The sequence below is a fragment of the Drosophila mauritiana genome, chromosome 2L (genome assembly GCF_004382145.1).
Source record: "Drosophila mauritiana strain mau12 chromosome 2L, ASM438214v1, whole genome shotgun sequence".
In the NCBI taxonomy this organism is placed as follows: Eukaryota; Metazoa; Arthropoda; class Insecta; order Diptera; family Drosophilidae; genus Drosophila; species Drosophila mauritiana.
Window position 1 is genome coordinate 17,106,852 of NC_046667.1, and position 16,597 is coordinate 17,123,448.

At 39.0% G+C, this 16,597-nt stretch overlaps 1 protein-coding gene across 1 annotated transcript; it reads right to left on the reverse strand.

Annotated features, from left to right (window-relative positions):
- Positions 1-511: 511 nt before the first annotated feature.
- On the reverse strand, positions 512-1,943 carry LOC117141177 (casein kinase I). Its single transcript, XM_033304518.1, has one exon. The coding sequence runs from the start codon at positions 1,762-1,764 to the stop codon at positions 592-594; it is 1,173 nt and encodes a 390-aa protein (XP_033160409.1). The 5' UTR covers positions 1,765-1,943; the 3' UTR covers positions 512-591.
- Positions 1,944-16,597: the final 14,654 nt, after the last annotated feature.

Here is a 16,597-nt window from a genome sequence, read left to right on the forward strand (position 1 = left end):
ACCTCCTTTTGGACCAGCTTTTCTCGAGAGGTAAAAAACTTTCGGTTGGCAGCTTTGTCCCGTTTACATGACAATTTGACAGTTTATTAAGTTTCCAGAGTCTTGTCAGCGGTAAAGGGTAGGGTTTTCTCTCCTAATGGAAAACTTAGAATGGAGTGGAGCTTTCCCAGGTCACCGAACTAAGCCATAAACTATTCAATTGACTCGAGTGTCTAAGGAGTATTTTGTAGAGCGTTGATTGCCACATAATTACGTTCAAGAGTAAAATCCATAAGTGGAGTGTCGCAAATTGTTGCGCGATTGTAAAACTTTGTGTTCCTTGATTGGTTTTTACCTGCAAGACTATTTTTATATCTGGGAAAAGCCAAATCATGTAACGAAATAAAAAAGTTTGGTCGTGAAAAATATAAATTGTTAGTCCCATTCAATACGTAATCGTAATTTATTAAAAAAATACCCGAAATGGAGAGGAGTTTTAAATAAACCAAAATAAAACCAGTACAAGTGCGGTTTTTAAAAGATTTATTTGCGAAATAAAACCACTCCAACGTGAAGTAGTAAACTTTAAAATGGAAATAATTTTGTTATATGTTACTTTCGCTTGCTAATACCTCCATCGCCAATGCGATCATATCGGTTTGTTAGATGTCCATTAGAGCAATGTGCCTGTTGGGTTGAAGTCTTGTGCAGTCGATTCAGCTCCAAATCCTTTTTTCGCTCCTTTTCCCGCTGAGGTTCATAACCCCGTTCTCCATCCCGTTTGCGGACCTCATCTCGTTCCGGTTCCTGAACCTGTTCTCTGCTGCGACAGATTTGATCCTTTTGCTGCTGCAAGGTAGTCCAGTCGTATATATAGTCGTAATGATGATTCATGGAGCGGAAAAGTATGCGGAATATCTGGCGAAGATAAGTGTGATCCGGCGGCTCCTTGAAACCAAGATTCCTGACATAGGTCATAAGCAGGCAAAACTCGGAGGGAAATCCTTTGCATAGCTGAGGGATGGTGACGCTTGTCTTTTTCTCCAATATCTTCTCGTACTTTTGCTTCTTGTTGGCGGCCGTAATACCCTGCCAGGGTAACTTTCCCAGATTGAAGTACATCAAGCAATAGGACATGGACTCCATGTCATCCCGACGGGATTGCTCGACGCCTATCTGGGCATTTATAGAGGCATAGCGAACAGTACCAGTTAGATTCCGATCCGTGCGGTATGGTATATGAATCTCCGACTCGATGTCCTTGTATCTCTTGGACAGGCCAAAATCGATGAGATACAGCTTATTGCATTGGCGCTCCAGACCCATTAGGAAGTTATCTGGTTTAATGTCACGATGGATGAACCCACGTTCGTGGACACACTCTATTCGCATTAGAAGCTGGTCTGTCAACATGAGTACGGTCTTCAGGGAGAATCGGCGCTTGCAGAGGTTAAAAAGTTCCTCCAGCGAGGGACCTAATAGGTCCATAACCATGGCATTGTAGTTCTTCTCGCATCCATAATGAAGTAGAGTAGGGAATCCCGGACAGCGGGCCAGCTGTTCGTACACTTTCGCCTCGTATATCAGCTGCGGATACTTGGCATCGTTCTTCTCCACCTTGATGGCCACCTCGGATCCATCCATGATGCTCACTCCGAGATATATATCGCCGAAGGACCCGGACCCAATGGGCTTTACCAGCCGATATTTTCCTCCGATCAACAGCTTCTCCAGATGAAGAGATGCATTACGAACTTTCCCATTTGTTGTTTCTTGTTTTGCCATTGTTATGGCTTTCGGATTCTCGCCTCAATGTCTTCTCTGAAGTATCTTTTGTGCCCTGTGAGACTTGACTTTTACTTATGTTTATTAATTTTCTTTGAAAACTGTACTACGATTTTGACATTTAAGGCATTTTGTGACTTTACTGCCTTGGACAAGATTTGCTCTTCGATATTTTATCCAGCCACTCTGACTAAATAGTAAAAGCTACACTTATAAAAGTACAAAAAAATAAGGAGAGAAAGAATACAGCTTGGCAGAAAATAATTAAATCAAAACATTTTTTTAAAGTGTTGGCATTACAAATGATGACTATGACATTAGTGGGCATGACAACATTCTGACCATTGAAGAATCTACAATCTGCAGCTTAGTCTCCACTTTTCGGAGATCACGATGTTCACACGGACAGAGAAACGGATGGACCGACGCACATGGATAGACCTACTCGGCTATATCCTGAGCAAGAATAATATATTGTATACGGTAAGAAACGCTTCGTTCTACATATGTTTCAAATATATTATACCCTTTAATATTTAAGTAACAGGTAAAAAGATATATTCCCAACCATTGTTAAATGTGTAAATATTTGCTACTATCTGAGTGAATTTGGACCATCTCTACCGTCGATAAAGATATACATAACGAATAAATAATACAATTTACTCAGTACATATACTGCTTATACTAAACGAACAATTTTCCTACAAAAAATCAAATCAACAGCTGAAGTCGGAAATTAATTATGAATTGTGGTAATGTAAAATTTAATATATAAAAGCGCCATTATTTTAATGGAACTAAGCTGCATATAAATATGAAATTAGATCATTAGCTTAGTAGTCTGGGGAGAGAAAGAAAGATGGAAGTATGGTAAAGAGTCCAGGCAGAGAGTGAAAATTAAGCGCTACTAAAAGTAAATAAACAATGAACAAACACACGCAAAATAAAGCATTTATAAAGCCGCTTACAATCAACATAATGATCCTGATGGTGATGATGATGATGGTGATGATGATGGTGATGATGATGGTGATGGTGATGGTGTCTCTGAAGTGTTTGTGCTTCTGGTGGTTGTAGTGTGGGTGGGTTTGGGTATGTGTGAGTAAAGACAATGCCCGGACCGAACAAAGCAACTTAAATGCAGCTGTGTGTGTATGTGTGAGTGTATGTGTTTGGGCAGGTGCATTAAATGCTATTACCGCTGCTCCTCTTCCCAACCCATTCCGCCTCAAAGGCAGAAGCACCTTTCACTTGGCAACGTCCATTGTTAATAATTTTGAAGACAAAAGGCCACACTAAAACAATAACTAAGCACGCATTAAGTAGTAAGTAAGTAGATGACAATGCCCTGGAACCAACAACATCAAGTTGGTGGTGGGCTGGGTGGCTCACTCTGGCGCAAGATGAGTAAAACAGGATTGGGCCGAATGGCCAAAGAAGTTAGTTACGTGCGCACAAAAGTGCTTTTGCCCAAAAACGTAGGAAATAGACATAAAAGCCAAAACGAAGCAGCACAAGTACCAAGAAGCTGCTGCAAACGACGAAGACGTGGCAGCAAATAAAATAAAACAAATATAATGAGATTTCGTGCACCGGCTAGAGCAGCAGCCAAATAGCACTCGCAAAAATAAAATAAGCAAATTTAAATAGTTTATAGAGGCAAGAAGTACAAATGTAAACTTTATAAAATATTGGTAAAACGGTGAAAAAGAGAAGCATCATTGTGATTAATATTGATAATTATATTTAATTTGTATTTATTTATTTCGTTTTAAGCTAAAAATTTAATACACTTATTTATATGAATATGCAATAATTTAATGAGCATATTTCAATTATCGTTCTAAAGATAATTGATTTTTAAGTTGATAAAATCGTACAACAACAGAACAAAATGCATAATAAACGATTTCTCGCAGTGGTGAAAAGCATAGCATACTTATCAGCGCAGGCAGCAGCGCAAAGATGGCGTCGCCCGCTATCTTTTGTCCGTCTTCTTTGGCGAGAGCGTCTTTGTGTGCGTTGGCTCACGCTCACAACAACAACTAAATTTATTTTAGTTTTAACTATTTGCCCGGGACAAACGGCGAAAAAGCTACGCCAAAAGTAAAGCAATGTCGTTGCATCTGTAACTGTGCCTGTGTGTTTCGGGCCAAAGTATTTGACACACACAAACAAAGCTCGCTCACACACACACACACACATTGAACTACAGAAGCTACTCACACATACGCAGACACATTTTCACTTTTCACAAAACGTAGTGTACAAAAGCCGGCTGAGGACAAAGGATATTATAAATTACATACCAAGTTTTCTCTTTTTTATACTGTTTTTTTTTTATTCTTTCGGCCTCGTCGCCTATCCGTGTGTGTGTGAGTTTAGTGGGTGTGTGTAATTTGGTGTGTTATTGTTGCTGTTTCTGTTGTTGCCGTTCTACACTAGTTTCCATTTTTTGTCGTCGCCCGTCCACCGCTCGTCGTGTTATTATAATTTTAGCAGTTTATTTTCTTTTGCTATGCAAACTTAATTCCATTTCTCTGTTTATGTGCTTACACACTTGTTCAACTTAAATATAGCCTAGTGCAGGGTGTCCCAGTTATCCATCGAACATTCTTCAACTCAACATTTTACAAGGCAACCATTTTTAATTGTAATAAAACATTTTCTTAAAATTATTCTACATTCTATATTCTATTCTATACAATAATATAATAAATATATATACGATATGTTGTATTGATTCTTAGTATTTTTTAAAATGAAAAGTTTAATAAATTTAAAGCCATACATTGAATTATAAGGTTTCCTTTTTTATGTTTGTGCTGCCTGAAAAACACCCTGTTTTCTAGCAATCAAACAAGGGCAGCAGCAACACCAACAACAACAGCAGCAGCAGCAACAACAATGTGAAGCACAAAAAAGTGGTTACCCCGCACAGTCAAAAGTCTGCTCGTCTGGACAGATTGGACGGACATTATTGCTGCTGCTCGCGTCGCTGCCGCAGTCGCTGTCGCAGTTGGCGCAGTAGCAGCATTCGAGGTTGTTGCTGCTGGCAGCGACTGTACCAAACGTAGTACGCAAACAACACTCACACAGACGCCGAGAGCAGAGAGTTTGGTATGTACAGACGTGCAATACATACAGATGGCGATGGCGGCATATGGCAACATTCCACGCGCTCACTCAATGCCGCTCTGCAGCAGAAGCGGCAGCAGCAACGTCAAAAGCAACATCAAAAGCACAGCGGGAACAGCAACAACAGCTGTGGCAGCAGCAACAGGAACAACAGCGGAGCAACATTTGGGGAAAGCAGCAACTGCAGCAACAATAACGGACAAAGTGCAACAAAGAGGAAGTAGTAGTCAAATCTTTAATAAATCAACAACAACTTTAACAAGAGCAGCAGGCATAACAGCAATGAATGCTAGCAGCCGCAATAACATCGAAGTAACATTAGAGAAAGCTAAAGCGTCAGCATAGAATGTTATATGATCATAAACAAATATCAACAACAAGAAGATACCAAAAGCAGCATCAACAACATCAATGTTAGCAGCAACACAAACAACAGCGACAATAACAGCGAAGCAAACATCAGAGAGAACAGCAAAAACTACTGAAAAAGAGCGACAAAAGAGGAAATTCAATGGAAATCTTTGGAAAAACCAAAAACAAGCTATATCAGTAGAAACATTTGATACAGCAACTACATCGAAATTAAGAATTCTTAACAGCTACAACTTTTGCAAGAACACCAGCAGCAATAACAGCTGCAACAGAAGCAACGTCAGCAATGTAAAGCAACAACTACGCCGGCGACATCAGCAGCAACAACAACAGCTAAGCTAACAGGCCAGTGAATTTTCATACATTTTCGGGAACAACCACCACACACACAGCTGAAGCAACAACAGCACCACCCCGTAAACCCCACCCCCTTCCATTTCGTCCTCCCAGAAAATCAGTTTTATTTTTTTGTGCTTCCAGAAGTGGGGTTGGTTTTCCTGTGGTACGTCCCAGAGGCACAGCCGCAGCTTCTGTCGGGACTATAAAAAGGGATTTTTATTATGCTGCTGCCGTAGCTTTTGCTTTTGCTTTTCTGTTGCTCTTGCTGCTGCTGCCGCTGCTGTTATCTCTGTTGGCAGAGTTTTCTCTCACCTTGGTGTTTGTAGGTAAAAGCCAGAGATACCAGAGAAACTTTCCTTCAGCTTCGCACGAGTGTATGTATGTATAGTATGTGTGCATATAGTTAAAGCGCTACTTTTTGAGTGCTTGTTTGGTTTAAGTTTGTTGTTTAAGCTGCGGTTTTTGAAGAGGCTGAAATACACTTTAGTGGGATTTTTAAAATAAATTATAAAAGGTAAAGGGTGTGAAAGTTTTATCGTTATGTTTGTGAGATTAATTTATAAAAAAAAGAAAAAGACATTAGCTAGCCTAAATATTGTTAAAAAAAATTTAAAATTTTAAAATTATCGAAACCCCTACACATTTATTATGATTTATGAAAAAATGACTTTCGATCGTAAAATGGGCAATCCCTTCATCCTACAAGTCTGTTAGAATTCCATTAAGCTTTTTTCCATTTCGCCAGTATCCCGAAAACCCAATAAATCTATTTTATTCGACTATCAAAAATCGTAAAAAAACTATAAAAGTGCCCTTCTGTCGAGTTCCCTTTAAAATAACACACTCGAAATATTTGAGTCAGTCTCGATTGAAGGAAGCTTCCACTCAAATCGAAAGCCGGCAGCAACAGTCTGCTTGTGTATGTACATGCACGTCTCACACAGATACAGACGCACACACACACACAGCATTGGCCAGCATCAGGAGGAGTACATAAGTATCTATGTAATAAAGAGGACCAGGCCCAGGATGAGGCCCAGGATGGCAGAGCTTGCCAGTGCCACCACCCCTCCGGAAAACAGGACACTATTGGGATTAAGTCGACGGCGGCAGCGGTACACTGGGCTTGTGTGTGTGTGTGTGAGTTTGGGCTTGAGTGTGTGTGAGTGAACAGGATGCTGTGAGCGTATTTTGTATTATTTTGTTTTTGCCTTTTGCCATTTTGTACATAAATCACCAGCAGCGAACTGAGGCTGCGAGCTGCGGACTGAGAACGCCAGGATGCTGCTGCGCAGCTGCTGCTCTGCTCTGCTCACAGGATACATCTGTGTGTGTGCGTGTGGGTAATGGTGTGAGTGCGAGTGTGCCGCCATTTGGAATTTTTCGAAATTGGGGTTCGCTACAACAAACGCATTTCGTAGTAGACGTTTAGGCGTCAACTAGTGCGCTTGGTGCTGCGCTTACACGTAAAGCACGCTCTGCTGAGGAGAACGCTGAATTTGAATCTTCAGAGGACCAGGCTGAGACTGAGTCCTGCCAGGATCTCCTACACCACTAAACAACGACGACGGCGACAACGACCAACTAACACCCAAACGTCGAGACCCACACTCACCAGTAAAGCTTAATTTAAACAAAGACCATTAAATACATATTTCTCAAGTGACAGACTTGCATTTCGACAGCCACACTATTTTTTAAAAGATCCTAACATAATCTATAGAATTCAACGATACAAAAAGTGATAATGGTGTGCCAAAAATTCAAAATAAATTGATATAAAAGTGTCGAGGCCCAATGCCAAAATATGGAAATGGCCAAGAGCTCTGCTAAATAACTAAATCAGTAATTGATTTTAATGCGTTTTTCGAAAATGTGCGCGTTATATAAAATATTTCCATGGGTATGTACTTGATGTTGTAATGGAATATACGTCTTCTATGTAATGCAAATTTTTGATGTGTCCTTTGATGTCAATGTCGTTGTTATTTTCGTTATTGTCGTTGTTAAATATTGTCCGAAGCAAAACAACAAAAATATCAGAGCCTTTGACCACGATAAAGAGTAATGATGATATTGAGTGAGTATGAACCATATTTTATTTAAGCCAATTACAATTATACTATTTTTAAGTTCTAGAAGATAAGTTTTTAAGTTTAATTTTAAGAGGTTTTAGTTTTATTGACTAACTAAATCTTAATTTCAATTGTAAATGAATCTCAATTTATTATTCGTCTTAAAGCCCACGATATTTGTGATAAAAATAAGTTTCCGCAAAGGTCTAACAAGATTATCTAACCGTTCGTATTGTTTGTAGTCACTTAGCTACCTTCAGATAATTCTTATGTAATAATAATAAGGGTTCTGGGAATGGAGATCTCTAATGACCCAAAGAAAAAAGTTTCTTGATCAAATGCAATTTGCTGCTGGAATTACAAATCAAATGTTGTCCAAGCGGCTGGGAAAGAAATCAAGTATACGTCCAAGGGAAAACCAAGGGAAAACAGCCAGAAACGGAAAAGTGCAAACAGAAAAGTTTCAACGAGCTGAATTTGTACAACTCATCAAATATTCCTTAGCCGGGGCCTGTGTGGGCGTGTGTTGAAACTACGGCAACAGCAGGGCCAGCAAGGACAGCGCACAGTACACAGGACATCGGCAACGCCGAGTCCTTCTGCTTCGAGGGTATGAAAGGTTGCCAGTGGGGAGCGGGCAGCATGTCGTAAAATCGAGTTCATCGTGAATTCGAAACGAGAAGCCACAAACGGCAGGCAACCCTGCGAATCTCAAGCACTCGCAGGATGCTGGCTATCCTTGCAAACACTCACACACACACACACAAGCACACCCACATACACCAACAGACCGACTCACACACCAACACACTGAAGCGAGTGTCATGCGTCGTACGCGATGTCAAGGACCGCACCCAAAAAACTTTTTTCTCGCAACGCGAATTTCTGACGAGCTCTGAGCTCTGATGGACGGATGGATGGGTTTTGGGTGCCGCCACTGCCGATGATTTGTAGGAGCAGCTTCTCCTTTCGCGAAGTGTGCACTGAGCGAAATTGAGGTTCAAAGTCGAAAGGTTCCAGATTTTCAAAAGTATTCAAACATATAACTTCATATACACGCAGTTATCAAAATGGGAAGTGGGCTAATTCTGTGAATTTCAATATGAAAGGAAAGTGATTAATTGATTATTTTTATTTAAGATTTCATATATAAGATTTAGACAGCTTCATTAATAGAAAATTATATTGTGCAATCATTTTTAGCAATATATTATGACGAAGAAGCAACAATTATGTTCCACAAAGAAATCATTTTTTAGAGATTTCTACATTAAACAAATGTTTCTGAAGAAATTTTTCAATGCTTGGTGTTTTTCAAGGATATGCTAAAACTATTTTAATTACATGTTTTTAACTATATATGAAGAACTAGTTACTGTCAATTAAATAATGGTTTTAACTATATATGGAGGACTAGTTACTGTCAATAATTTGAAAGGACATTCCCGATTTTTGTAGTGCATATGCGAGTATTATTCGGTAAGTTACGTTAGTTAGCGGAAGGAAACAACATTTTAATGTGTCTAACAGCCTTCGTCTGCGAAGCCAAGGAATTTTGTTCTTTCCATAAAAACATAAGAGTGAATAAAATGCGAGATTCCCGTGTTTTATTATCCTGCGCACACTTTATTCAGCCGGCTCTTCGTTATCTCTTACGCTCGGCTTGCGTACAAATATGTTCTATCTGCTTTTTTTGCTCGTTTTTCCGACTCTTCTGGGAAAGCTTTTTTTTACGAGTGCCTGGCCATCACGGGTTCATTCGCGCTGCTTTTTTGTCCAATTCGTTTTTGGTTGTCTGCACTTGTTAGGACTTAGCTTTGTGCGTGTACAGCAAATGGCTTTCATGCACTTTTTGTCAGGTGGAAAATAGTTCTATTCAGTTCGCTTTGAGCAAAAAGTTTTTCAAGTCCTTCCATGTTTTGGATTTTTGTAAGCTTAAAGACGTGAAAAAATATACGGTTTGAAAAAATATGACAAGATCTAAATTAGTTTTGGGTACATACATACAATATTTTGTATTTAAAACTAACTTGTAAAGTATTTCTAGTTTTTTTAACATTTCAGATTGAATATTTGTTATAATAAAATCACTACTTAATAAATATATTCCAAATAATTTGGCTATAATAAGAAAAGTCTTACCTTAAGTAGTCGCTAAATTTGCTTTTGTGCCCATTTGTGTTTTCCTTACCTTTTTTCACAAAATCGATCACCGTTTTTAAAAAGTAGCTCTGATTGTGCATCATTAAATTAATCGTGAAAATATTTACATATAATGAATTGCCTAAAATAAGGCCAAGAAAAAATCCATAAGAAAAGCGCTTTGACCTCTAACCACTTTCATCCTTTCGCTCGGCAAACAAGCTGGCTGGCATGTGAACATCCTTTCCTTTTAGACATTGCTCCTCTGGGTGCCCTGCTGCCTGTCTGAGGCAATAAAAGCCAGAAGAGGACGCAAAGCAGAAGCGAAACCATTGACATTAAAATCATGCATAAGTGCTCATATGGCGGCAATGCGACAGTGATGATGCCACCAGGAACTACAACAAAGGGGGCTAATTGCGAGGCATTGAAATAAAGTGACAGTGGGGCAGACAGTGAAAGAGAAAGGGGGGTCGCTTTAAAAAATGTCATAAAAGCTCATTGAGAGAATAGTCCTTTCTATGCCAACGTTTAAAAAAGTAAACATAGAACACACACTTTTAGAGCAAGATATTCAAGGATGTGTATTTTTAAAATTATTTTAATATTTCACTAACGAATATTAAGAGTAAATCAGAATTCCAACTTCAACATATAGATTTTTTTTTTTGGAATATTAATGAAACGTGGTTTTATATTTTTTAAGTCAAAACAGAACCTACCTTAGATAATAATTTTAAAATGTTTCGAGTTATAAAATATTTAAAAAATAAAATAGCTTAGTTAATATTTATTAATATTTATTAGTTAATATTTAATAATAACTTTAAGCTGGTTTATAAAATTAATATACGTATAAATGTATAATTCTTACATAGCATAAATCTATAAAAAACCCCTTGTGAGAAATCTACGATCTCATCGTTCGCGTCGCTGGGATATTACATATGCATATTTTATTTTTGTATCTTTTGTATCTTGCCCAATGAAGCGAATTCTAGGGCGGCTGGCAATCGATAAATGCCATCAAAAAAGTATGAAATGCCGCTGACAGACGAAGCGAATAACTTAAATAGCTACAGCGAGGACATAGGGTAAAATCTTTGAAGCCAAGGCTGCTGGGAGTTTGTCAGCTGTTTTAATTTCCATTCATCGCCACGAAGGCAGCTGGCTGACACTTTCCACAGCTGATTGCATGCAATTTTCATTGTCGCCGCTTTGGGCGCCAAATGCGATGCAGGAAAAACGCTCAGGGGCAGATTTTCCCTCAACCCTATTGTCCCTTCAATGTGAATGTGTGTCACGGGCCACGGGGTCCACCGTTTTCTTTACGGCCTATTCAGCTTGCTGTTTGCCGATCAGCTGCTGCAAGACAACAATGCACACAATGCCGCTTTATTTTCCATCCCCATTCCCATTTTCCTCTCCAGCCGCCCTCGGTCCCCTGTGCGATTTTCCTCTGTTGTGCATTTTCCAGATGCAACCGGGATTTCTTTCGGCCTGTGTGACTGATTCGCCGTTTCGGTGTGTGTGAGAGCGTTTGAAAAAGGGATATCGATCGGAAAAGCGATTACACTTTGATTTATAGCTGATTAATTATTCACAAATGTGACTAATAAGTCTGAATAACTAAATATATTATGTCAGCAAAATGTTTGAGAATAGAAAAACAGTAGTATTTTTAAAGGACTCATATTTAAAAGGAGTGGGATAGGATAGAACTGGGTATATACATTTTTTTTAGCGATCACAAAACTCATTCTCAAACTTTCATCTATAAAAGATGTATATACTACATTAAATGTATAGTAATGAATTTCGATGCAGATATTAAATTATTAGGCAATGATATTACATTAGAACATTTATATATTAATTTTTATTATAAATTACTAAAAGAAGTTATTTTCTTATCTTATCATAAGGACTATCTGAATATACCATAGGAGATAGAAAATAGAGTAAGCTTATATTTTGTTTAATATCCAACCCAACAATTTAGCTTTATCAAGGTATCACAATCAGCTCAAAACCAACTTAACGGCAGCCCAACAATATGAGACTGTAAACATAACGACATCGCGGCATCCGCGGGCTCAATCACCTCTGCCGCTGTACAGCTGCCACCATTGGTGGCGAGGGGTAAATCACGGTTCGCATTCGATGAGGAGACGGGCGCATAAACAGGATATAAAAAGTGCATTGGCAGCGCTATAAAAAGAAAAAACAGAACGCAAAAGGATACACACGACTCCCATTCAGATACGCATACAGATGAACATAATCGTAAAATCAGCAAGGATAACAAATATGCCAGGCAATCGGTGAATGAAACTGGCAGCTGGCCCGCCAGGACGAGAACCCAAACTGAGCCAAAACCGGATTTCTGGCCTAAACTCAGAGAGAGAAAGAGAGCGAACGTGAGCCTGTGATCTCCCTGGAAAAGGATCGCGAGCGTGATCCTGTTACCGTTCATCCCCTAAATGTGCCCGGCACTTTCCATCCCGAACGTGAGTACTTAAGGACATGGCCGGTATCGGGGTTCTTGTATCGCAGCGCATTCGCCAATCCGGGCAGTTCGATCGCGACTTTGGTGCCGCACGGATCACCATTCTGGGTGATTTAAAATGTTAAAGTTTGAAATAAAAGAAGAAAAGAAAAAACATTTAAAAGGAAGACAATAAACTCAGTAGATCGTGAGAGTTCAAACCGGTTCCGTTCTCGGTTTCACTTTCGTTCGGTGACCTCATGCGGTTTCGATTCGGTCAAGGATATTCTCGCCATTGGATATTACCGCAACTTCAGTGAGCTTCGACGTTATGCAATGAGTAAAGCCCAAGTGTCCTTCTTCATTTGGTACGTTTTTCTCCTGGTATCCACTGTAGGCCTATATGTATTTCCACCATAAGGCACGCGGTGAATGCCAAGAGCGAACGCAGTTCTACAAATTACTCATACCCAATGATACACCGAAAGTGTTTAACAGCCCGAAATCATAATAGCCAAATTAAAAATAATAAAGAAATTTGCCAGAAGTGTGAAGAATTAGTAATGTGGAATCATTGTAACATAAAATACATATTTTTGTAATAGATAGAATATGTAATATGTAAAAGCTTTCAAAAACTACGTAACAAATATTACGCTAACAAATATTAAAAATATTAAAAAATACAAAATATAGCTATTAACTTATAAATGTTAGATTTTTAATGAACAGTCGGTTAAAAACAGAATTAACTTTCATAAGGTGATTTTGCTGAAAGTCACAAGTTAGTTAAGTATAAGAAATAATGTAAATACGAACCATAAAAGTACGGAGAAGGATAACTTTTCCTTTTTCCTACTCCAGTTGTTATAAATTAGATGGCTTAAAATCCCAAACGCCCCATCCAAGGTAAGAGCTTTTCTTGCCGTAGATTTATTATTAAATCGCTGGCATAACTTAGAGGATGGCGTCTAAAAAATTCGAGTAAGCTCAGCCAAGCAAGCGAGCGAAGCGAAATTAAAATTTCTTTAGCGGAAATTAATTTAACGTCAGCTACATGCAAAATCCGTCGCACAAATATGCATTAGACGGGGCTTAGTGCAGCTGGCAGGACGACGAGATGGGATGAGAATCTACGACCGTGCAAGGACAACCCCAGGTGGGAGAGGGCGTGGCACATCCGCTCTTTTTCGCGCCCACCTGCCACCCATAAAGTGAACGAATGACGCTGTCAAGCTTCTAAGTTGTCAAAGGAATGAGCAGCTAAGAAGGAGCAGCACAGTTGGTAAGTAGGAAGGGCTCTTCAAACTTTCACGGCGTTTCGTACTTAAAGTGCAAACAACAAAGCGCTACAAATATTTAATATAAAAATTCTTGTTAATAATTCAAAGCACGGCAAAAAACTGATTAAAAAATAGAGATAATAATATTGGAGGTAATCGACTATCGGATACCCGTTAATAACCTAGTGAAAGGTGGAAGTGAAGAATGGGAGAGACCAAGTGATTCATATTCATAGAAATAAGTATTGTCATAGCGATAGAAACGAACAAGACAGATAATAAAACTAATAAAAAAGAAATCAGTGCTTTTCGGATCAAGATTATGTACTTTATAGAGTGAAAACTTCATTATACCTGCTACATACTTTATAACGAATCTGGTATACCCTTTTACTTCACGAGTTACGCGTATAAAAAGTAAAAACAACAATCTAAAGTGCTCTGAATTAGGAAGTGATAGGTGAAATGGGATTGGGAGCCTTGCAAAAGTTTTACTTAGTTACACATATGAGGCCACACCCACACGCATAGATACTAATGCACACACACGCATCAGTGCAATTTGTTCCATTCCTTGCGCTTTTCTACGCGCTTCTCAGATTCGCATATACTTCCTTAAATACACTGATACAACAACGCAGTCTTGGCACGATTTTGATTAACTTATAAAGGAATTCGGTATTAAAGAAGGTTCTCTTTGTAGTTAAGCTACAATATTTATAATTGCAAATGTTGCATTACACCTGGCAAAAATTATAAAAAGGAAAATATATAAGACAATTTAAGAGCTTAAATAATGAGCCGAGCTTAAATTGGTTCGAAATCCCAAGACTACAACATTAATTATTTTGAAAAATATATTTAAATTCGTACTTTTTTCTTCTTGGAAAACTTAGGTTTAGGATTTGGCCACATAAATTTGTAAATTATTAATTTGGATTTGGTCTGCTGGTTTAGCTTAAAGAATTTCTCGTAGTGTTTGTGTTTCCACCCACACAGATGCTGCAACACACAAAAATAGGTGTACATGTGTGTGTGTGTGACTGCTTGCCTGAGGGATTTATGCAGTAGTCGTTGCTGTTTTTGCTTTTCCTTGGGCCCTACCGCTTTGGCATGCAAATTTGTTTGCATGGAAATGAAGGCTGACTCGTATTTCACTTCTCGGCTCCCCGGTCTCCGGTTTAGTTCTCAGTTTACAGATTCCAGTCCTGGCTCCTTCCGCTCCTTTTCAGAGGCAGGACGACTCGCTGAGCACTCGGGCGTATGCGTTCCATTTCGCATATGCATAAAATGCTCCAGCATTTGGGGGTTTGCAGAGTTTTCTGTTTGTTTTTTGGCCCCGGGCAACTCGACTGGCTCCTTTGTGTCTCTGGGATCCAGTGGCAGCTTTAGCTTATGCTGATCCACATGGGTTGCTCTCTTTTTTTATTGGTTTATGGAAACGTAATAACCGTTCAATGTAGATTACTCGCTGGATCCCCGATGCAAGATAAGTTCAAATACTGGCATCGATCGAAACGAATGGAAGTAAAAAAAAAAGATTATTCTAGAATAAATTAAGAATTCGCCTAGTTTTGAATACATATAGAGAGATTAAATTCCCTTAAACATTTGTATTTTTATTGAAACCCTTTAGCTTAACTCTAGTTTCGTACGAAATTTGAAGCCTTTCTCCTTTATCTTAATGAAAGGCTTCTGGTTGCGTCAAATCACATTGCGAACAATTGCACGTCGATAAGTTGTTCCACACAAACTTTGCAAGTTGCACTCATGGAAAATTTTCGACAGCTAACTATGGAGGTGGATTTCCCAACCAATTTTCCCTACTGCCTGCTGGTTATGTATGCTTTAACCCACCCACACCCCAAGGCAACCACATTTTGATTGGCATTTGCATAAGCAGTTCAATGCATTTCCATTGCGGCCCCAAATGGGTTAGGATCTGACTTCCTCCACGGCGGTTGGAGTGCCCTAACCAATGGCATTTTGGAGCATATGTGGTGCTGTGTGCAGTGTTTGCATAGTCCTGGTATCCCTGTACACATAGTTATTGCCGTTTATGAATACCGAGACCATTTGATTTGGCCATGCATGAAAATGCACACTCATATGAGCGGAAATTGAAAATATATAAATTTTGCACACAGGCGCATAAAGGCCACTGGATATTGCATTTTCTGGCTGTGAAAAATATACCATTTCGACGTGCCTATAATTAAGATGGCTTACAAGTGAGTGGGAGCGGCCGGATATTCCTTTTGATATGTCTGCCAAGCCCAGCCCGAATAATGAAGAATTTTTGAAATAAATTCTCTATTGAATCCAAAGAGCGTGCATCAAATGAAAATGGAAATTGCAATGGGTGGATTTCTTTGATGTAGCTCAATAATTTCCTTACAGAATAAATCGCATATTTGCATAAGAGAAAATTACCATTTTCCGCCTGTCTCTGACACACGATTGAATTTCATCCATTAAGCGATGAGTGAATTTAACACATATGTAAGTATATGTGCAGCTTCAAAGAAAGTAATTTGGCATATTAATATAAATTTTCATGGCTCTTGGCTAAGTAGATATTCCAATTAAAACTAATTGAATTCTGCCGTGGATAAATGGATAAGATATATTCAAGGCAATCAAATTGAGAGGAAAGCCGAATCAAAATTTAAGCCCCATGCATGTGTGGCATGTGCGGCTCAAAACAATAAACCCAGCAAAGCCCCTGCCGAAAAATAAATCATAAAAGTTCCGTCCTGGCCATTAAAAGTAGTCGAATAAAAGCAGAACTGCAAGCTAAGCTAAAAAGGCTTACGACTTTGTTCTGCCCAATGTCAGACAAGCAACACCAAAATGTATCTAGTAACCCCTCGCAAAAATCTAATAACACGGGGGCATAAGAGGAATTTCGCACAGATCTTCCGAGTAACAAGCTGCGTTTCCCATTACGCTACAATAAATCTGCGCATGCAATGAAATGTAACACGAGATAT